The 22068-nt window shown below is 46.1% G+C and overlaps 3 protein-coding genes across 6 annotated transcripts; 2 read left to right on the forward strand and 1 right to left on the reverse strand.

Annotated features, from left to right (window-relative positions):
- The first annotated feature begins 2920 nt into the window (after positions 1 to 2920).
- LOC112875399 (ammonium transporter 1 member 2) lies at positions 2921 to 4608 on the forward strand. Its single transcript, XM_025939243.1, has one exon. It carries the CDS (start codon positions 2998 to 3000, stop codon positions 4462 to 4464), a length of 1467 nt encoding a protein of 488 aa, XP_025795028.1. The 5' UTR covers positions 2921 to 2997; the 3' UTR covers positions 4465 to 4608.
- Positions 4609 to 4792: 184 nt separating this feature from the next.
- Positions 4793 to 9707, reverse strand: LOC112875409 (pentatricopeptide repeat-containing protein At1g33350). 4 transcript variants are annotated; one of them, XM_025939279.1, is made up of 4 exons: positions 7907 to 9707; positions 6190 to 6303; positions 5887 to 5974; positions 4793 to 5457 (listed from the first exon to the last, which is right to left on the reverse strand). In XM_025939279.1, exon 1 carries the CDS (start codon positions 9574 to 9576, stop codon positions 8218 to 8220), a length of 1359 nt encoding a protein of 452 aa, XP_025795064.1. In that variant the 5' UTR covers positions 9577 to 9707; the 3' UTR covers positions 4793 to 5457; positions 5887 to 5974; positions 6190 to 6303; positions 7907 to 8217. The 4 variants fall into 4 exon arrangements, with proteins under 4 accessions (XP_025795064.1, XP_025795055.1, XP_025795047.1 ...); XM_025939270.1 differs by lacking the exon at positions 6190 to 6303 and adding an exon at positions 6916 to 7122; XM_025939262.1 differs by lacking the exon at positions 6190 to 6303 and adding an exon at positions 6990 to 7130.
- Positions 9708 to 12692: 2985 nt separating this feature from the next.
- LOC112874240 (probable inactive histone-lysine N-methyltransferase SUVR2) lies at positions 12693 to 20303 on the forward strand. Its single transcript, XM_025937462.1, has 9 exons — positions 12693 to 12964; positions 15266 to 15467; positions 15633 to 15996; positions 16847 to 17916; positions 18259 to 18524; positions 18907 to 18973; positions 19063 to 19113; positions 19488 to 19584; positions 20071 to 20303. Exons 2-9 carry the CDS (start codon positions 15267 to 15269, stop codon positions 20103 to 20105), a joined length of 2151 nt encoding a protein of 716 aa, XP_025793247.1. The 5' UTR covers positions 12693 to 12964; position 15266; the 3' UTR covers positions 20106 to 20303.
- Positions 20304 to 22068: the final 1765 nt, after the last annotated feature.

Here is a 22068-nt window from a genome sequence, read left to right on the forward strand (position 1 = left end):
TCAAAGTTCGAGAAATTTGTCTTAGCACAAAGCTAGAGACTAGAGAGAGTACAGAGTAGGTAGGACGGAGGGAGTAGCAAAACGCGAGAACCATTTTTTTTTTTGAGGGGTAGAAACCATCTGGTTGGGCTATGTCGGCCGAAGTCTCTACACACAAGATCGTGGGCTCTTAGCTGCCGCAACAAACACACACCAACCCAGTCCGCGCCCAAAACGAACGATTGGGCCCCTTCCAGCCCAACACGTCAAGCGTTCCAACACCCGATCAGATAGCTGCCGCCGCTCCCGGCTCCCGCGTTGGCTGAAACGTCCTCGCCTCCTCGAACTCGAACCTCCACAGAGTCCAATGGAGTGATTGACCGATGACCGTGATCCGTGAGATCCCCCCCGCCTTGTGATCCAATACGCGCACGGACTTATCCCCTACAGCGCGCTCGTCCTCGGCTTCCACGTCCGGAACGGAAACGCTCGAGCCAAGCCGTGCGCTGCCATGCCAATCACTAAGCGCACCAACACTGCCTCCGAACGAGTTCTCGCTGACACCGGGCGCGACCAGACTGACCAACGGACCAAGCGACCGCCGAGGTTGTTCATTCCCATGGAGGCGCTCCCTGACGTCGTCGGCCGCGAAGGGTGCCGATCGCAACGCCAGCAAGAACGGCGACGACGTGGTCAGGCTCAGGCCGGCGGCGCCGCCAGTGACGGAGGCAAGGGGACCCGGGAACCCCGCCGACGGCGACGTGTCCTTCGGCGGCCTGCACTGTTTCCAGACCGTCGCGTTCCGCATCGACTGATTGGGTTTTCCTCTGATCGTGTTTATTATTGCTGCTCGTACGTCTGGACTTTGGCTAAAAAAGAAAAGAACTAGTCGTCTCACGGCTCAACTTGTTCTGGCGAAGACGACAGTTTTTTATAGCCGGTTGCAGCAAATGGGAGCAGAGGCCAACTGCGCCGAGAACTCAATAGTCTGACGATCCGCAGCTGCTAGATGGCGATGTACTGATGCCAGATCGTGTTTCTTTAAATGGATAGTAATAAAGGCGCCTTTTCTTAATCCAAAGTCAAACAGGGATGAACGGATGGATCCAAGAACATCTGTCTCCGGAGTGTGGACACATCATAAACTACTCAGGGCGGGCAGGGCTGCTTGCTCTCCGGTGGGGTCGAAGTCGAATCGTCGCGCTTGCAAAGGGGAACTTGGCTACCGGAGATGGCGCCGCAAGTGGGGATTGTGTGTCATCCCCATCTTGCCACGCGGTTGACTGTCAAATCGACCGGACGCTTTCGCGGCGGCGGTTAGTCTCCCCGGATGGCGTCGACGTCCGAGATTTTTTAACGGAGGGGGGCGTGGATTTGCGCGGCGCGGTGGTGGCGTCTCCGGCGGCGTCGGATCCCGGCCATGAGTCCGGCGTCGCCTGTGTCGTCTGGGGATCGGTTGTTTTCTGATCGTTCCGTGGTTCCGGGTCGGTCCGGCACGATGGGCGCAGGCCATCACGGGCTGAGGCGCTGAGCTGAGCTGATCCACAGTGAGGGATGAAGTATGGATAAGATGATCAGCGGTGCCCGAATTCGATGCAGATGTACTACTTGCTTGGGAATTGGGATGTGCCTGAAAGCAGTTTCGAGGATTTGAATAAACGAAGACTGTTTTGGCAACGCTGAAACCTTCTATGCTCAGCGCACATTGCAGTGACAGACTTTATCTTTGGAAATGGATCGAATAGAACATACAGTATCTTTTAGAAACTTTTACACGGTAACCAAGTCTTCCACGCTGAAAAAGGCACACTCCGCCCTAACAACGTTGAACTGACTTTTAGTAACAGGAACAGACAAAAGATCGTCTGATCACATCAGTGCGAGACGTAGACAAAAATTTAGGGGGCCCTAACAGGGCCCAGGCGCAGATGAAAAGTACAGTCGAAATCGATACACCCATAACGTGCAAGCACAGGTTCAGCAAATGACAGCAGAGGCCAATTTGCACTGAAAACTCCAATAATCTCCAATGACCCGCAGCAGTTGGGGGTGATTTACCGGCGTCAGATCATGTCTCCTTGGGAGGGTTTAAGCGCCTTTTGTTAATCCAAGGTCAAACGTGGATCCAAGAACGTCCCTGTCTCCGGAGTCTGGGCACGGCACGATCAACCCACAGGCTACCCTCCGGACAGCGACGAACCGGTAGACGAATCATGCAACATGCAGGAGGAGAAATTGGCAGGTGCCGATGCCCCAAGGAGAATACTATATAGTTAGGGATGGGTCTGAAAGTTTGCAACCTGTAGGGCTTTGAACAGAGGAAGACTGCTACAGATGATGCTAAAAAGTTTCAGGCGCAGCCGCACATTGCGGTCCTTCACGCACACTGACAGACCAATTTTTCTGGGGGCACATCAGGCCACAGTGGCTACACGATTATGTTCATCAGGTTGGTACGTTTGGAAACACGGGTCATCCAATACAAAATGATATGTTGGTCGTCGTCCCACGTCCGCATCCCTGCCGAAAATGATGTGCATTTTAAAAGCCTTCGATTCAAATGTGACGCGAGCGGAGATGGGATGCAACACTGCATTGACTTCTCGATTCATGAATACACATCTCTACACTGCAAGATACGGATACGGTAGTGGAGTACCCCTGTACGCAACAACGCGTACAGTGTGTGCTGGCCATCATCCTACCACAATTGTTCAGAGTACAGTACAAGTTTAGACGCCACCAAGATTCAACAAGAACGCCTATTACTGATGAAAAGAACATCAGCAGGGCCCACGCCCGGCAGGTGGGCCCCTGCGAACTTTTGAACGACGGCAGCGTCCAGCAGCCAGCAGGCGCCTCCTGATTCGAGCAGTCCTCCCGTCGTCGCCGAAGCTCGCTCCTATAAATCGGACGCCACCGTTCCGGCCTCCTCCTCGCGCCGCGCATCGCCATCTCCCATTGCTCATAGAAGAAAGGAAGGAAGAGGGAGCGGCGAGCGAGCAGGCAGGTCGGTCGATGGCGACGACGTGCGCCGCGAGCCTCGCGCCGCTGCTGGGCCCGGCGGCGGCGAACGCGACGGACTACCTGTGCAACCGGTTCGCGGACACCACGTCGGCGGTGGACTCGACGTACCTGCTCTTCTCGGCGTACCTCGTCTTTGCCATGCAGCTGGGGTTCGCCATGCTCTGCGCGGGCTCCGTCCGCGCCAAGAACACCATGAACATCATGCTCACCAACGTGCTCGACGCCGCCGCCGGCGCGCTCTTCTACTACCTCTTCGGCTTCGCCTTCGCGTACGGGACCCCGTCCAACGGCTTCATCGGCAAGCAGTTCTTCGGCCTCAAGCGGCTGCCCCAGGTCGGCTTCGACTACGACTTCTTCCTCTTCCAGTGGGCCTTCGCCATCGCGGCGGCCGGGATCACGTCGGGATCCATCGCCGAGCGGACGCAGTTCGTGGCGTACCTCATCTACTCCGCCTTCCTCACCGGCTTCGTGTACCCGGTGGTCTCCCACTGGGTCTGGTCCGCCGACGGCTGGGCCTCGGCATCCCGGACGTCGGGGAAGCTGCTCTTCGGCTCCGGCATCATCGACTTCGCCGGGTCCAGCGTCGTCCACATGGTCGGCGGCATCGCCGGGCTCTGGGGCGCCCTCATCGAGGGCCCGCGCATTGGCCGGTTCGACCACGCCGGCCGCTCGGTGGCGCTGCGCGGGCACAGCGCGTCGCTCGTCGTTCTCGGCACCTTCCTGCTGTGGTTCGGGTGGTTCGGTTTCAACCCGGGGTCGTTTCTCACCATCCTCAGGAGCTACGGCCCCGCCGGCAGCATCCACGGGCAGTGGTCCGCCGTGGGCCGCACGGCCGTGACCACCACCCTCGCCGGCAGCACAGCGGCGCTCACGACGCTCTTCGGCAAGCGGCTCCAGACGGGGCACTGGAACGTGCTCGACGTCTGCAACGGCCTCCTGGGCGGCTTCGCCGCGATCACCGCCGGCTGCTCGGTCGTCGACCCCTGGGCGGCCATCATCTGCGGGTTCGTGTCGGCGTGGGTGCTCATCGGGCTCAACGCGCTGGCGGCGAGGCTCCGGTTCGACGACCCGCTGGAGGCCGCGCAGCTGCACGGCGGGTGCGGCGCGTGGGGGGTCATCTTCACGGGGCTGTTCGCCCGCCGGGAGTACGTGGAGCAGATCTACGGCGCGCCGGGGCGGCCATACGGGCTCTTCATGGGCGGCGGCGGGCGGCTGCTGGCGGCGAACGTGGTGATGGTCCTGGTGATCGCGGCGTGGGTGAGCGTCACCATGGCCCCGCTGTTCCTGGCGCTCAACAAGATGGGCCTGCTCCGCGTGTCCGCCGAGGACGAGATGGCCGGCATGGACCAGACGCGGCACGGCGGGTTCGCGTACGCGTACCACGACGAGGACCCGAGCGGCAGGCCCAAGGGGGTGCAGAGCTCGCAGATCGCCAACGCGTCCAGCGGCGAGTTCTAGCCGCCATAGTAGTAGTAGTACACATGCATACGCCGTGCAGATTGCACGCAGGCCACCCACCCTTCTGTTGAGCTGGATCTCACCGTATGATGCTACACAAGATTGTATAATAACAACGAGTTATACTATTACTCTTCTTGTCTATGATCGCATCTTTACTTTGACCTCAATTATGTGGAGTTTGGCATTTTTTGCACGGATGGTTCATCCATTCATCGATACAGGTTGATACCTTCATTTCTTTTTTTTTTGGTTTATAAGAAAGACTGCTATTATTCATCGAGGAAGAAACGCTGGCATTAGGGGCGTGATCCCATTCCTTTGCATTACAAAATTGCTCGAAATGGAAGCCATGAGCCACTCGTGACCATCTGTGCAGAATCTTCACGGCATCCCTGCTTTGCGCAGTTCATGAACTGGAAACAGGGGGTCCATCGTACCACCCCTTTGAACGGATATCACCGAAAACAACTCATGAACAAGAAGCCCTGAAAAAGTTGCTGAGATAAGACATGGCTGCGTATCAGTCCAGTCACTTATCCCGCCTTTATTTGGACGGGCTCGAACGCTGCGATTGACCAAACTTTTTGGCTGGTTTTGGGTGGTCAGGGTGGCATATACCGCTCGCAATTTACATGGCGAGGTATACTGGAATTGTTCCAGACCAAGACGATAAGAGTACTTTTGTTCCCCCCTTTCCAAATCGCCGGTCCATGTCGTTGTACCTTGGCACCTTGCATGCTTGTTCCAGTAACCTGCACCATCCTTTTCAACCTCCCATCTTAGCTGGCAAGGGTTGCAGTGGCAACGTACGGCGGACATTTGCCCATCTTCTTTCTACCCTGATCCAGCCATGTGACGATATACGAGCATCGCGTAACTCCCTCCATAGCCTTGAATCTTGATCTCTTCAGTCGAAGAATCGCCTTTTTACCAAGTTGTGGAGACACGATCCATGGATGGGAACACATGAACCACCAATGAATCGATACCCTTCAAGAAAGAAAACAATGAATTAACAATTAACAAATAAGTTAACACGAGGAGAATTTCTGAATTGGAGGGAAAGATCGGGGACGATAGGATAAATCCAAAGAGAACCCAGCTAAGCTAAAAAAAATAAAGCAGATATGGCAGCAGGTATGGGCTACAGCATGGACAGAAAATATTCTTAGGACAATGGCACCACAGTTCATCCAAGTTCCAAGAAATATGTGTTGACACGTCCAATGATACTAAAACCCAGAAGCTGTACATCTGATTCCAACTTTTCTTATATATTCAAATGAATAAGGGGGTACTGGTCGTCACAAACAGCTATCGCAGCTGCAAGTCCAAGTTTCTGTTGGGCACAGCATGGTTGATGCTAAAGCATCTGCAACGAAATTCCACAAATTGAGTACGCTAGAAATATGGAATTACCTTCTGTGCCAGTAAATGGAAATACATAGCAGTTTCTTGGGTTCATCTTCAGCTTCTCCCATCACATTTCCTATTTTACTCCTTTGTACTGTCCAAGAAAATGAGGCAAAAGTAATTAAATAGTGCTGAGGGACAAGGTCATCAGTCATTCTAAATAACAGTGATTGTTAATTAGCACTGAGCATGTGGGTTTTGTTAAAATCAGACTACGGAACAATAACATAATTATGGTATACCAAAAGTGAGATAATATCAAGTTGAGGAAGTGCCAAGAAGAGATGAGAGTAAACTTGTGTGCTTAACTGCAGGTTGAACAGTTTGCTGGCTTGGGGCCTTGTGATCATATCATCAAATACCCTAAGTCATGGTCCTTCTGCCTTCCAAAGATGTGCACTAGCATGCATGCATGCAACATACCTTTCGAATCGCAAAACTGTAATAAACATCCTTTGTACAAACAACATGTTCACTACTAAGGTGTTTTGTACTATGTTTGAGCAATGACACAATTCCTCAAATCATACTAACAATATGCTTGTGACAAATGAGGTGGTGGATTAACCCATTCCATTCCTCAAACCAAAAAAATGGGTAAGGTTGAGCTAGGATCAATGATCCATCAGCCTCTCACAACTCAAACCAAACACTTGATCCATCAGCCTCTCACAACTCAAACCAAACACCCCTAAATGAAACAAGGTTTCTAGGTCAGGAGTATCCATCTAAACACTGTGATTGAGCAATGTTTGTTGTGAAAGGACAGGCTCAAATGACTAATCACTAATACATGTGGTGAAAGACATCTTTCAGACATTAGCAACTGCAACGCTCTTCTCTAGTTTTCAGATCCTGAATTTTGCATTTTTTTTCTTGATTTACCTTTCACATGTTCCGTTCTCATCTGATCTGAATAAATGTGGACAGACATAGAGTACCAGCAAAAAGACAGTTACAAGAATGGTAATTTGGTATACTGGCAGTACAATGAATGTGAAAAATATACTAGTGGTTCAAATAATTTGGCAACACCTTTCTAGTTTGCTCCAGTCATTTCCACTATATACTGGTTGTGAAATCTCAGGCTCAAAGCGGTAATGACTAACCGGTGCGGCAAATAGTAAAAATATGTATTTTAACAATCAGCAAATGCAAGGCTCTTCTTCAGACTCCAGATTCTGAATTTTGTACTTTTCTTGATTAGTATCTACCCATCCCATGTTCCATTCTCATCCGGGTCTGCATAACTATGGAGAGACATTAACTATCAGCAACAAGATATTTTCACAGCACTGTGGATCTGCATATGCTAATTTGTTATACTGACAGTACAAATAATCAGACAAACATACTACTGGTATTTCTACAGTACCTTTCTAGTTTGTTTCAGTTATTTCAGACAAAATGTATCAATACTGCACTAAACTAGGTAGTTATATCCCACGCCACTTTGGCACAGAACTGAGAACACACCGGCGCCTTTGGAAAAGATAAGGAAGAATTGAATTCGGTTCTTTTTCTTCAAAGATAATTATCCACACATATTACACAGTTAGCATCAACCAATCCTGGCCTCTTGTCCTCATTACCATCTGTTTGTTTCCGTGTCTTATGGTTTATTTTACAGGCAACAGTGCATATGAAAGGGGTCAACTATCCATTTCTAGCTGGCATATAAAATGTGACAATGACTACAGATAAGTACAGGCTAGCTGCCACCCCCATCTTTTTTTTGGCAAGGAATTTAGCAATTAGAATGGTCACAAGGGGAAAGAAAATACATGTCAGGCAAGAGAACCCACAGTCCCACACTGACAGCATGATTGGTGACATCAAACACTGGGTCAATGGCCATTCCATAAAGAAAGTAAAAATGGATGTAGAAAGTTCATCAAGATGTGGGTTGCATATAGGGCTGATAGAAGCACACCTACTCTAGCATCAAATAGACAAGACAAAAAAAGTATCTTTGCAAGTAGATTATTTGAATAAGCAATGTGATCAAATGGAAATAAATGCATACCTTCATGCATTGATGATGGCATTTTGAAACAGAAAAGGCGCAAATCCTGAACATAAGTTCAGTCCAGTTCAGGCATTAGATCCACCTCTTGGTGTACCACTTGACATGAAGTAGCTTGATAAAAGGCTTTGATGGAACACCTTGTATACCCCGATAAATGTGTTATGTAGGCCAAATGCTTAACTTAGGGGATCCCACCTCGTTTACCGCACACCTGTTAAGCACATTACTTCCCAATAACAAAGCCAATTTATGAGAGTGATCAAGCTATGTAAGCTTCTGGAAACATTGTTAACAGGCAGTATATTTTGTCACAATTCCATTGAGGCTGCTAAATCATCAAGAGTATCATATATATCCTCTGACTCAGGATGAGCATCATCACCAGAGTAAAACCGGTGTGTCTTGCGATCCACCTCGATCCAGCTACAGCCAGGAAGCTTCTTGCCAATACTCTCTTCCTTCACAGACTTCCTTACTTTCCTCACCTCTTCCCACAAGCCACCTTCACTGTATACATTTGCCAGCATCACCACATAGTTAGCATTATTTGGATCCAACTCTAGCAACTTCCGAATTGCAAGCTCAGCCAGTTCTAGTTGTCTGTGTATTCTACATGCATTTAGCAATGAGCCCCATATAACTTCATCTGATTTGATCCTCATATTGCTGATAACATTCAGTGCATCCTGAAATCGTCCAGCCCGGCCAAGAAGGTCAACAATACACCCATAATGTTCAATCTCTGGCTCTATTCCGTGCTCATGCTGCATTAATTCAAAGTATCTAAGGCCTTCATCAACAAACCCTCCATGAGTGCATGCATTCAACAGTCCAACAAAAGTAACCACATCAGGTTCAACTCCCTCATCCCTCATTGCATTAAACACAGCGATTGCACACTTGCTGCGCCCATGTAGTGCAAGACAATTGATCAGAGAATTCCACGTGGTCAGGCTTCTATCTGAAACTTCATTAAAGATCCATCTTGCCCCCTTTAGATTCCCACATTTACCGTGCATATCGATCAACCCATTCAGAACGGAAGAGCCAAAACCAACACAGGTCCTCCACGCATAGCAGTGGATCAACTTCCCAATCTTCAGCGTCCCAAGATGCCCACATGCAGATAGCACACAAGAAACTGTGGTTGCATTTGGCCGGAACCCCTCGCCCACCATCCTCCCCAAAATCCCAACCGCCTCCACAAACAGCCCGTTCTGAGTGCAGCCTGCGATGATCGCGTTCCATGCAGCCACGTCCCTCTCAGGCATCCGCTCGAAGAGCACGATCGCATCCCCAACTTTCCCGGCCCTTGCGTACCCGGACACCAGCGCGGTCCAGGAGACCACGTTCCTCTCGGTCAAACCGTCGAACAGCTTGCGCGCGTCGGCCATCATCCCGTACCTCGAGTAGCCATCGAGCAGCGAGGTCAATAAGACATCGTACTCGCAGAAGCCGCTCTTGCAGGCGTGGGAATGGATCGACCTGACAAGGTGAACGCCGACGGCGCAGGCGGCGCGGAGCGCGAGCGGGTACACGAACTGGTTGGGCGCCGGGCGGCCGCGGCGGAGCATGCGGAGGAAGAGGTCGAGCGCATCACGGGCGTGCGCGTGGGAGGAATGGTGTGAGCCGGCGGCTGCGGCGGAGGAAACGTAGGCGGAGAGCATGGCGGAGTAGAGGAAGACGTTGGGGTGGGGCGTGGCGTCGAAGAGGCGGCGCGCGTAGGGGAGGCACGAGAGGCGGAGCGCGGCGAAGCGGAGGAGGTGGAAGGTGGTGGGCTGCGCGGCGGCGCGCCCCGCGACGAAGGCGTGGGCGTGGAGCTGCTCGAGGTGCGCGCGGGTGGAGCAGCGGGAGAGCGCGGCGACGAAGTCGCGGTGGGACAGCTGAGGCGAGCAGCGCATCGTGCCCGCGTGGTGTGGTGGCGCCGGCGCCGCGCGGGCGCGGGGGCTTTGATTGGTTCGGACTTTTTTAAAAAAAAGCTAAAAAATAAAATTCGAAAAAATGTGTCGGTTGGGAAAAATTGGAAAAATGGGTACCTCCTGCCCGTTAATCGGGCGGAAGGCGTGGGGCCGAGGACCTCCCGCCCATCCAGCAGGCGGGAGGTTCCAAAAATATTTCCAAGCCCCTCCCGAGAGCCTCTTCGCGAATAAGAGTTTCTTATTCGCGAAGAGATCCCTGAGGCAAGCATCCCGCCCGGGCGGCCGTTGGGAGGGCGGGATGCCCCTCGGGAGATCTTCCGCCCGTCCAACGGGCGGCTGCCGCGTCAGGACCTCTTCGCGAATAAGAAAAGTTTTCTTTCGCGAAGAGGCTCCTTTCCGGGGGCCTGAGAAATATTTTTCGACTCCCCGCCCGTTGGATGGGCGGGATGTCCCCTTCCGACCATTGATCGGGTGGGAGGCACCTATTTTTCGAATTGTTCTAAACCGACACATCTTTTTCGAATTTAAATTTTTTTTAACCCTTTTTTAGAAAAACTCATTGGTTCGCGTGGGGTTTGGAGGGGTTTTTTGGTGGGCTGGGCCGCCTGCCAGGCTTCTTTAGAGAGCGAATCAGTCCTACCAACAAAAAGAAGGTTGCCCCATAGCCTATGGGCCATGACCCTTCGGAGAAGACGACATTTGAAAAACTGATGACTGCGCGGAGATCACTGAACCGACGCGGTTGAAAAATTGACTTGTTTGCCAAATCCTGATCTACCCATATTGGTATTGAATTCAAGAATTAATTTTTAATTTTTAGTTCAAATTTGACAAAAACTAATTAGAACTAAATATGAACTGATTGCTAATCTAATTGCATTGTTATGGCTAATTGGTAGTTAGAATCTATTAGGCTTGATTAACTCAGAGTTAGTTCATATTTAATCTATTAACATCGGATTAAACTTTAGTAGTCCATCCTCCAAACAGGTCAAAGCCTAGTTTGAATCCGACGGGCTAAACTTTAGCCCTGTGACGTCGAATGTTTAATTGTTAATTAAAAATATTAAGTGTAAACTAATGAAACTAATTGCATAACCTCTAGGCTAATACGCGATACGAATATATTAAATCTAATTAATCTATAATTTGTCCAACTTAGCTCTAAGCTTCTGCAATTAGTTTTATAATTAATTTGTATTTAGTTTTTCTAATTGGCATTGAAATATATGATGTGAGACGATTAAATTTTATTTTTATTATCCAAATAGCCCCTAGGTCATGATCGCTTCGGTACCCGTCGAATCGAGCATAGGAACTCGGAATTAAAGGGCATCGCAAGGGACCAGGCTAGCATGGAGCAGGTTCATCACGGCGCGGCGTCGTGCCCTGTGCCAGAGGGGCTCTTCCGATTCCACTTTATGACTCGCGGTTCCACACTGCCACGCGATCTTCTGCTCCGGTGAAAAGATGCGGTTTTTGCCGAACGTGATCAAAAGGGTGAAAAAGATGCCTTCGTGACTTTGTCGTTACTCGTTTCCATCTCGCGGGACCATGGGGACGTTGTACTTGCACTCAAGTACAGGCGATTCTCACACCGGTAAAGATATTACGGAAAAACATGATTAGCTCCGTTTGGCATCAAAGCCACCGAGGTAATTTGTCATAAAATTTAAGAACAATCAGCAAAAGCTTCTTTATGCTTGGATAACTTTTAAAAGTTAATCTGAGTTGCAGCAAGAGATATCAGTGCTTTTCATGCATAGCGAACAAATTTACTAATTCCTGAAGTGTTTGACATATTTGTAAAGTAAATCACATACAACCACACTTTTGCATACAGATGGATTACAAGTTGATGGGTTATGAACAAAATTTAATCTAAATCGATGGTTTGATTGTCTAATCATATACCCCCAAAGTCTCAACAAACTCGCATACTTATCTCTCTTTAAACGCTCCTTTAGGCAAATTCACCCACCTTATTTTTTATGATCTTAACTATTTTACATGTCACCTTGTAGTTTCATTGTCTGATATACGTATCTTTTACCACAAATACAACAAGTATGGGAGATACAGATATCCCGGTGCATAGTATCATAAGTTGGCCCCACAAGATAATTAATTGTTACATATATATTTGACTATGAATTACCGTGGGCAACTTTTTTGGCTTAGTTTTTTGATGAGTAGGATTTCATGCTCGAGCTGTATTTTACAACTCTTTATTAACTTTTGCCAATGCGAAAAAGATTCTTTGCAGTATTTTATTTAATGCGCATGATACAATATACAGCTGGTGATGGTATCATACATATTACATTTGTCGATACGGTAACAATTAAAAAAGAGAGAGAAGACATATGTATTAGTATATCTGAATTTTAAGATCTGTCAGCTCAATCTCTGTATGTCACAATCTATACAAGTTTCATAAAAAAAAAATATCAGCAATGTATCCCCAAGTCCGTGCTAACCGCTGACCAATAGAAACGTGTTCTATACTATTTGGCAAAACGACGGTTCAAATTCAGGGACCGCAGCGGATCCTATCAGTCACCGCGGGGTCAGCGGACGGCGGACCGCGTCGCCGTTGCTTCTTTCGGCCCTTGTTCCTCTGGCTCTCGTCGTCTGGCACTGTTCAGCCAGTGACTGACTGTTCTCTACTGTAGCGATTGATCTGGTGCGTTCGCGAAGAAAACAGACGGTCTAAGATCGTGTGCAGTTGCGGTAACAACTGCACCCGATCTCGGTTCACACCCCTTCTGCTTCTGTTTGCCATCTGGCCACCGGGCACCGGCCAGTGCCTTTTCCTTTTTTCTCCCCCGTTTCGCAAGGCAACCTGCAGTCCTGCACTCCCACGCCGCGGCTCGGTGCCAAAGCCCCGCTCGCCTCCAACGCCTCTCCGCTCCGGAACCGCAGAGCCCCCCCAAAACCTACCCAGGCGGCGGCGATCGCGGCGCCGGGCGTCTCTCGTCGCGGGGAGGGAGCGGGGGGCGACCGTTCCGGGCGGGCTCGCGCAGGAGGCGCGCAAGGCGCTGGCGGCGTGATCGGCGGTCGCTGCTGGGCCGCGGGAGGGAGCGCCGGCCGTCCCTGCCTCGGCCTCGTCGCCTCTGGCGGCTCGCTTAGGAAGGTGCGGGCTCGTGCGTGGTTCGTGTGCGTCTGCATTTCGTTTGCGTGCTGTTTGCGGTGCGGAACGGGGTTTTCGCGGTGGGGTTTCTCCAGGGGTCCGTTTCTGAGGATTCTGACGCGCTTTGCTTTGGCTGCGACTAGTCCGGGGTTTTCGATCCGCTTCGCCCGTCGGGGAAAGCGCGGGAGAGGCGGCGCGATGGTCCGGATCCCTCGCCTCGAGTTTCTCCCGAGGTGCCCTCGTGAGGGAGGTGCGTGTGTGTTAAATCGTGGCGAGTACTGCAAGTTCTAACTTGCGCTTGTTCTCGGTCGTTTTATGTGATTTTACAAGTGCCCTGGTGCTTTGTTGACGACATGCGTTTTTGCGCGTTTGTTGGTGGCTTTTGTCCGTGGTATTTTCTCCATTCCAAAATACTAGTTGTTTTAACTTTTTTTATAGATTTATAGGTTTTACAATACACCTAGACGTAATATATATATATATATATATATATATATATATATGCAGATGCATAGAAAAACTATGAATTTAGAAAAGTCTAAACACTGATAATTTGAAACGGAACGGAGGGAGTAGCTTTGAGAGTGAAACTGTGAGAAACTCTCCAGAGGCATATCCAAGGTTTGGAAATTCTAAAAAAAAATCAGACATATACAACAGGAGCTTGCAAAATTTTATGATCAAACTCAATCTCATTTTCGAGATATGAAAATCAGCAGATGGCTACATGAGTAGTGATGAAATAGATATATATTGCTATCTGTCAACTTCATATCCCATGAGGTTGAATTCAATTTTAAAATTTTGCAAGCTTATGTAAGATCACCTATTCTATATGTTTTTGGATGTCATTTTCGAAACCTCTAAATATGGTTTTGGGAAGGATTTTGATGATTCTTAAAAAATTTATAATACAATCATATGCCCACTTCACACCCTCCCATTCTTATGTATTAAGTACATAGATCTCCTTGCATTATGACAATAATATCCATATATATCATTTTAAGAAAGTTTTATTTGCAGCCATTTGGATTTATTCAATGTAGTGACATCTAAGGTTATTGTGCAATTTTTCATAATATATATGCCATACCATTGCTTTGATTTGAGTTCGAATTGATTGGGACTTGGGAGCAATATCAACCCAATGAGATATGGCATCATTCCTTTTGTTGGATAGGAAGAAATACATCTAGGACATGTATATTGAGTGGAAATACACCAAATCTTTATCAAATTGCATTCAATAGTAGCCATACAGTTCGAAAAGTTTTATAGTGAATTGCCTCTGTAGTTTTACTCAAGATTTATTTGCAAAGCTTCGAATTATACATACATCGGGATATTTATAATTTGCAGAAATTTTTCTAGAGATTATTATATGGCTTGTGCATTTATTGTGTGCGGGTTGTCCAATAGATCACGACCCCCTTTTTGTACATCTTGCTGTGGTGCATTTGCTTTGTCGGGATTGATTTCAGTTTGTTGGGCTTGTGCATGTAATAACTAGTGGGTTGCCCTGATTTGTTTCGTATTGTGGCCATGAACCCCACAACAACAAGTCTATTTGTCATGTTTTCATGAATTAAAGGAAAAGGTATTTCTTCATACTTGATATGAGATGGTATACATGGTTTTGTTTCTTTTTCATAACATTAGTGTTTAGTAGGAACAAGAACTGCAGTGTGATTAAAATTGAGAAATCACCATAGATAGTATAAACGTATTGAAATAATAATTTTGATTTTACTGCATATGGCATTTGGAGGCAACATCTACACAAGAATGTTACTGTACAATATCATGCATGTGGTACCATGATTTGTACATATCTAAAACTTCCCCACAGCCAGGTTTTGGAAAGATTCATCTGGTCAGTCAATTGTTTTGTTCCATTCTTGTAATCCTGGTTAGTTCCCTGGGATAATGATTTATATGGGATATACCAATTAGCTTCCATAGACAACATTTGTTTCCTATTAGTCCACTCCAGTCCACGAGTTATATAAGAACGGGCATTTTGCCAGCATCAAATTCAGCAAGAATGAATTGTCTCTTCCATCTTAAAGTCTTGTTCTAGCCTCTTTTATAAAGATCTAATGCCACAAATTATGGTTCACTGTACCAAATGAAGCATGCTTAGTTCAAGATAATATAAGTTGCTTATAGCTTATATCTTGCCAGCTTGTTAACAATTGCAGCCTATCTTGCATTGCAAATCTTAATATTTTTCATGCCGCGAATCATTCCCTTTTTAATATGTATTTATATCATGTTTGATGCTTACTTCATTGCTAGTAGGATGGCAGCTCCAAACGCTCTGGAGGAAAGATTTAATGATGCGGTCAGATCCATGACCAGTATGGGTTTCCCAAAGGAAACTGTTGTGCGAAAATTGAAGAAGCTACTGACAGTGTATGGTGACAATTGGGAGCATATAGAAGCTGATAACTATACTACTCTAGCTGGTGCTTTATGTGATGCTGATGATCCAAATCCCAAAGTATGTTCTGTCCTTTTATTTCGAGTTTTCTTGAGTGGCTTTGTTCTGTTTCACTAGTTAGGTATATAGTGTTTCTTTAACAAAATCGTATTTTCGGTGTAATCAGATCCATTATTTCAATAATTAGCTCATTAGCTAAATAAGCCAAATTTATCACTATAGCAGGAAGGGCAGAAAAAGCGAGCTGAGAAGAAGAATCTGGATTTGGACCATCGTAACAAGAAGCTTAAGATTAAAGAGCACGGTCAGAAGCCTAAATTGATTCATGGCAATAGCAAGAGAGAGTCGGCTGAAGTGCCACGTCAGCAAAAAGTAGAAGCCATTGAGGGGGGAACCATTAGAACCCAATTGCAGAAGCAGTCTTCACAAATTGGTATGAAGGAACCAAAAGTTGAAACGAGTCTTGCAGAGACTATAGCGATTGGTGAAAGCAGTTCAGCTTTAGTACTTAAAAGTCAAGAATATCACACCTTTGAGACCCCACTCGCAGTTATGTGTCCTAAAGTTTTACAACCTAGCCATCATAATGGTAAGTCTATCTTTAAAGAATTACTTCACATCTGCTTTATTAGAAGTGCACTAGAGCACCCAACTTTTAGACTCTTTCGTTTGTGGTCTCTAGGCTCCCACAGATGGCATTAGAACGGATCGCTATGTCTGTTATATGGTCTATCTGGATGTATGGTCTTTGATGTTTCACTTTCTCAAATATAGAATTTTTGAACTTCAACTAATCCCTCCATCTTTCTTAGATATCATTTTAGGAACATGTTTTTTGGTTCCCAAACAATATTTCCCTAGTGAACCCTACTCAAAGCTATTAGGAATTGGAATTAGGATTGACTGAGTGGGTTTTTTGGTAAGTAGGCGGTAGAAAGAGGAATCGTTTGTCACCTTCTTCTGTGTGCTTGGGGTACCATCTTGCATCTACATTGGTCACATGAAAATATGAAATGGTATTGACAGACTCATCTTTGAATTACATTTCTAGCACTATCTGTTTACAGTGATACACATTAGTGGCCTTTCCTTGTTTGTAGGTAGGCTGAAAATCATTAATGACTTGAGAGATTACACAGAACAAACTTTTAGGGATCTTAGTTTTTCTTTTTTTGCTAACTTCATATATTACTGACCTTTGTTTGCAGCTAGACAATTGACAAAAGGCCCAGGCATACCTCTTTGCTTATATGGTGCTAAAAGCTACAGTATCACGTGTTGCAATTTTGAAAATTTTGTTTTTACACTGGTTTAACTGTTACGATGATGTTGGCATTGTTTTGTGCTCCCCTTTCCATATGATTTTCTTGACTAGTCAATCCTAATACCTTTAAGCTGTTACTAATTTCCTTTTCCTATGTTGCTACAACATTATTCAGGACGTGAAGACGCTCATTTGATTTGTGGTGTTCAACGTGCTGCTGATAAGAAGCTAAAAGGTGTTCTGGTTGCGCATGAAGGGCAGATGGCTAATGCATGTAGCAGCCAAGCAATTGTAAGAAGCAGAGATTTTTCCACCAACTTTGAGGTACCATTGTCCAGCTCTGCAGGAGGAAAACTATCATTCTGGTTCAACTCTTCATTGGCAAATGGTTCTTATTTTCGTATGCCTGACATTGAGTCAATATGCAAGGCAATGGAGGCTAAATGCCTCACGACATACAAGATTCTAGAACCCAATTTCTCTTTCATGAAACTTTTGGATGATACTTGCCAGTGTATTCTTGATTTGGGTTCTGGATCCAATGAGTCTAGAGAGAGAAGTATTGTAGAAATACTTGCTATGCCTTCATTGCAGTCAAATCAAAATAGTTCCGCTTGCATGCCTCTTAGTAATCTCATGAGGCTTGGTGGTAGTGCTGCTTTTTCTGGAGGTCGCCAGAACAATTCTAGTAATTTGCAGGTTATTCAGAATCAGTTACCTACTAGTGTCAAGAGACAATATCATGATGTCAATGATATAACAAAAGGTGAAGAACGTGTGAGCATTCCAATAGTCAGTGGAGTTGAACATGGGGTTCTTCCTCCTCCATTTCACTATATACCGCACAATACCACCTTACAAGAGGCCTATATCAACCTCTCACTTGCTAGAATTGGAGATGAAAACTGTTGTTCTGATTGTTTTGGAGATTGTTTAGCAGAGCCACTTCCTTGTGCGTGTGCAACAGAAACTGGAGGAGAATTTGCTTATACAAGAGATGGCCTGCTCAAGAAAGAATTTCTTGATGCTCTTATCTCAATGCGCCGAGAACCACTTAAGCATCCCCACTTCTACTGCACTGTTTGTCCTATTGAACGAATGAAAATGGAAGTAAACTCAGTGAAACCTGATCCTTGTAAAGGGCATCCTATTAAGAAATTTGTCAAGGAATGCTGGAGAAAATGTGGCTGCAGCAGAAATTGCGGAAACCGTGTTGTTCAGCGAGGCATTACTCGGAATCTGCAGGCAAGTGAAGTAATTTAGCACTAATCAAGGTCATGATATTGCCATTTTCTGCTAGCAAAGATAAATTTAACATTAATTAGTGCAACTGATAGATATGATGGACATACATGGCCCTTGCAGGCAACGAAATTGTAGCTTATTTTTGTTTCCTGAGCAGCATCTAATGCCTTTAGTAACAAATATACGATGGAACCAGATGTAAATTAAATTGAGATGATATTTGAAGAGATTTTGCTAACACCTTTTGCCTTGGAATGCTACATTCTATGTTTTGTGTTATAATCTAACTACAACTCACATCAACATCTTTATAATATTTTATATTCTTTATCATCATTTCAGGTGTTCTTGACCCCTGGAGAAAAGGGGTGGGGCCTGCGCCCTGCTGAAAAACTCCCTCAAGGTGCTTTTGTTTGTGAGTATGTTGGTGAAATATTGACAAACATTGAGCTATATGAGCGAAATAACCAAATCACTGGTAAAGCGAAGCATACGTATCCTGTGCTACTGAATGCTGACTGGGGCACTGAAGGTGTTCTGAAGGACGAGGAAGCCCTCTGTCTAGATGGTACCTTTTACGGGAACGTTGCGAGGTTTATAAACCATAGGTAATATTTATCTTTTATTCGTAACTAAGTGTTCTTTTATCCGAAACACATTATGATTCTCGTGAAGTTCTCTATGCTTCGTGAATTGGTTGGTTCTATGTGCTGGTAAGAGACTCTGTTTGTGCTTGTCTTTTTCATCTTTGTTTGTGCTTGTGCTATCTCTGTCTGATCATTCTCTGTACACATTCATGTAAAGTACATAGTAGATGAATGATTATTTGGTTGCTGCTTTTATTATTTCCTGATGCTAGCACTTGAAACAAAATATGACAAAACATGCTAGTAATGACCTGCTCTAACTTGGAAGCAAGCTTGCAACACTTGAGTCCCACTTTACAGATACTATCTATATGCTGACTTGGCATACTATTGTATGCTGCAGGTGCTTCGATGGTAACATCATTGATATTCCTGTTGAGATTGAGACGCCCGACCACCACTACTATCATGTATGTGCAATTTGACCTTGTTACCAACATTATAACCTAAATCTGTGTCCTCATAATAACCTTATTTTTCTTGCTCCTTGTTTACTCAGGTGGCGTTCTTCACAACTAGGGAAGTAGATGCTTTCGAAGAGCTGACATGGGTAGGTGGCATTTCCTGCAATTATCATTGAACTTCCGCTGCACTGTGCCAGCTCTTAACTAGTGAATTAAGCATGGGATATGGAGTGTGTGTGTGTATGTTGGGGGGTGGGGTGGGGGGTGGGATGTGGGATGATGACCAATTTCTTCTATCGAGGATGAATTTGGTTTCTTCTAGTTGTAGTAGGGGCCTTATGCTGGCCACTTCATGATTAGTCAGACAGACGATTACTTTTACCATACCATAGCTGCTGTTGTCCTATTTGGTGGGATGTTCTTAAAAGAAAATGTTTGGTAGAATCTTATTGCCTAGATCATGGCTTACTTTCAGTCATCTACCAAAATATGCAATAATTTAAGCACATTCGAACTGCAGGACTATGGAATTGATTTTGATGACGTCGACCATCCTATCAAGGCATTCAAATGCCACTGTGGAAGTGAGTTTTGTCGGGACAAAAGTCGCATCTCAAGTAAGTATCTGAAGGTTGCTTTTATGATGCATTTAACAATCAGTTAGGACAGGTAGCAAAAAAAGGTTTGGTTAGTACAAACTGTGTTAGGATTCCAGTAAGAGGTTATAAATGCTTATTTCTTATTTTTTAGGCAAATACATTGTCTGCCTTTGTGTGCAAATAATCTTCTCTGCAGGCAAATTACAGAATTAGTATGGTTTCACACATCAGTATCAGGACCCTTCGTTGTATCTCATTTATGTCTTGTTGTTATACATTTTTCATCTTCAGTCTTCATATGCTTTTTCAGAGAAAATGATTCTAATTTGAACCCTCAATATGATTATTCATAGTGTTTGTGTCTATTTTGGCTATATCAGTAAAGTGTTCAAATTAGATTTAGCTTGCTACGTCGATTCATTAGGTTAAATATATTATTTACTGGTATATTTTGTCATTTAAATTATATTCGATCTGACTGTAAAGGTTGATATGATGCCACAGGAGGATCTAAAGCTAGAGCCCCGGTTCTGCGGTGATTAGAGACTCAGGGCAGCAAGGAGCTATGCAGGGTCCTCTCCATGGTATCGTCGTAGACAGATGACGTATTGCTCTCCATTTCAACAAAGAAGAATTTAGGGTATATTAGCTCCATCATTCTAGGTTACTGATCCGGCAGTCGTTCAGGAAATGTTGACCTACCAAGCTTACTCCATAGAAGCGTTTCTTTTGTGGTTCTTTTTCTCAGCAAGAGATAGATGTAAGCAATTCTGGGATGTGGGTTGTCTGAACTCTAGCCATTTGGAGCATCCCTGCTTGGTGCAATATTTATCTCGTCTGCTTATTACGGAATGCTCATGCGAAGTTCCCTGGCTCATGATTTCCTTGCATGATTGGAAACCCGGTCTATGTTTTTGGAAGTAATGAAGTATGGTTGGCAACGGACGAGGAATCTCTAATAGACAACCTAATCCTGGGATGGGGCCATCCTCGAAATCTTATCTCGTCCGCTCGTTAGCATGTTTAGTTCAATCAGGTCGTCCGTCCAAGGGCCCAGACTCTTCTCCAGAGCAACTCCATCGCCGCCACCGCGGCTGCCTCCATCACGCCAGTGGCCAGCCTCATCTTGCGCACCAAACGGAGCTGCTGCTCGTCCGCAGCTGGCAAAAAGCTGCAGATCCACGCGACAGCAACATCGAGGAAGAGCTCGGCGAGGAGAAAATACCGACACGGCCCCACCTCCCTCTGGCGCGTCGAACGCCGAGGAAGCTCCAGTGTGGGAGATGTCAACAACGTCGCCAACGCGAATGCCTTGGACGGCGATGGACCGACGATGATACTGCCGCAGGGGTGCTCCACTGGAGGGCGGTGGGGCCCGTGAGCAACAAAGAGAAGTCTAGCTACTTCGCCGATCTCCTCGGTCTGCCTCAGGCTCAAACGGGAAGCAGAGCCAAGCCGCCTCCTCTGAAGCAAGGATTCGCAGAGCTCCATGGCTGCCGCTTACACAGACTGGTCGGTGGCCGCTTACATGATAATTACTGCAGCGCACCAGCACCACAATTTGCTCCATGGCAGCTGCTTAAATTGATAATCAGCGGCCTCGTACTCATTGGTCGGTGGTGCTGCAGTAATTATCAATTTGGCGAGATAATACCTAATATAACTGAACATACACACCATATATAATTATTGATCGATCATGTACATAGCCAAGTAAAGTGTTTGCCAAAAACTTTTTATCTTCACTGTGAACATCAGACACATCAAAATCATATATCTCCACCTTCTTCAGCCTGGAGATTACCCTTGAGCCTTTGTACGGATAATTTTTTTTTTGCCAAACATTCATGCAAAAAGAAAGGAAAAAATTCTTAAGCTTACAAATTGTTCGGTTACAATTCTCTTGTGTTCATATCCTGTTATAGACTGTCAGAATACAGTAAGAGTTGTTGCCCTCCTAACAACTCTCTGACCTTATCATATTTTAGTAATGTTTTCCTTTCAGAGTCGGAAATTATGCCAGTGAACTTCGGGCTCCAATTTAATCGGCTCCCTCGGGTTTGCCTCCTTTTCCATTCCGGATTTTTTTTGTTTGAAACGAACCGACAGGAGAACTGCCCGTTATATTGAACAGAGGAAGAGCCATGACAGGTCGAAAAACTGTACAAAAGAAGAAAAAGACTAACTGAGAGGGAAAAACTAGCCTTACCGGGGAAAGCACCCAGGCTCAAAAAAAAAGGTAAAGCTCATATGCTACTCGCGTTTTCCATTCCGGATTGGTGCAGCAAAATAACACCTCATTAATTTTGGATCAGTAGACCAATGTGGGCTCTCAAAAATCATATCATCATGCAGTGTAAAACAGCTGCTACATTGATGGAGAATAAGAGAACGAACAACAGAGATGAATGGAGGTACATGTGGGGAGTATGAGAGAGAAAGATAATGAGTGAAGCTTGGTGCCAGCTGCTGACCACGCAGCGCTGTCAAGAATTATTCGGT

Source organism: Panicum hallii, chromosome 1, assembly GCF_002211085.1.
Source record: "Panicum hallii strain FIL2 chromosome 1, PHallii_v3.1, whole genome shotgun sequence".
In the NCBI taxonomy this organism is placed as follows: domain Eukaryota; kingdom Viridiplantae; phylum Streptophyta; class Magnoliopsida; order Poales; family Poaceae; genus Panicum; species Panicum hallii.

Excerpts from the sequence above, each read along its gene's own strand:
- LOC112875399 (XM_025939243.1), top strand. The coding sequence starts at position 2,998 with ATGGCGACGACGTGCGCCGCGAGCCTCGCGCCGCTGCTGGGCCCGGCG.
- LOC112875409 (XM_025939279.1), bottom strand. The coding sequence starts at position 9,576 with ATGCTCTCCGCCTACGTTTCCTCCGCCGCAGCCGCCGGCTCACACCAT.
- LOC112874240 (XM_025937462.1), top strand. The coding sequence starts at position 15,267 with ATGGCAGCTCCAAACGCTCTGGAGGAAAGATTTAATGATGCGGTCAGA. Across the intron at positions 15,997-16,846 it reads ACAACCTAGCCATCATAATG|GACGTGAAGACGCTCATTTG; the intron begins GTAAGTCTATCT and ends AACATTATTCAG. Across the intron at positions 19,585-20,070 it reads GGACAAAAGTCGCATCTCAA|GAGGATCTAAAGCTAGAGCC; the intron begins GTAAGTATCTGA and ends ATGATGCCACAG.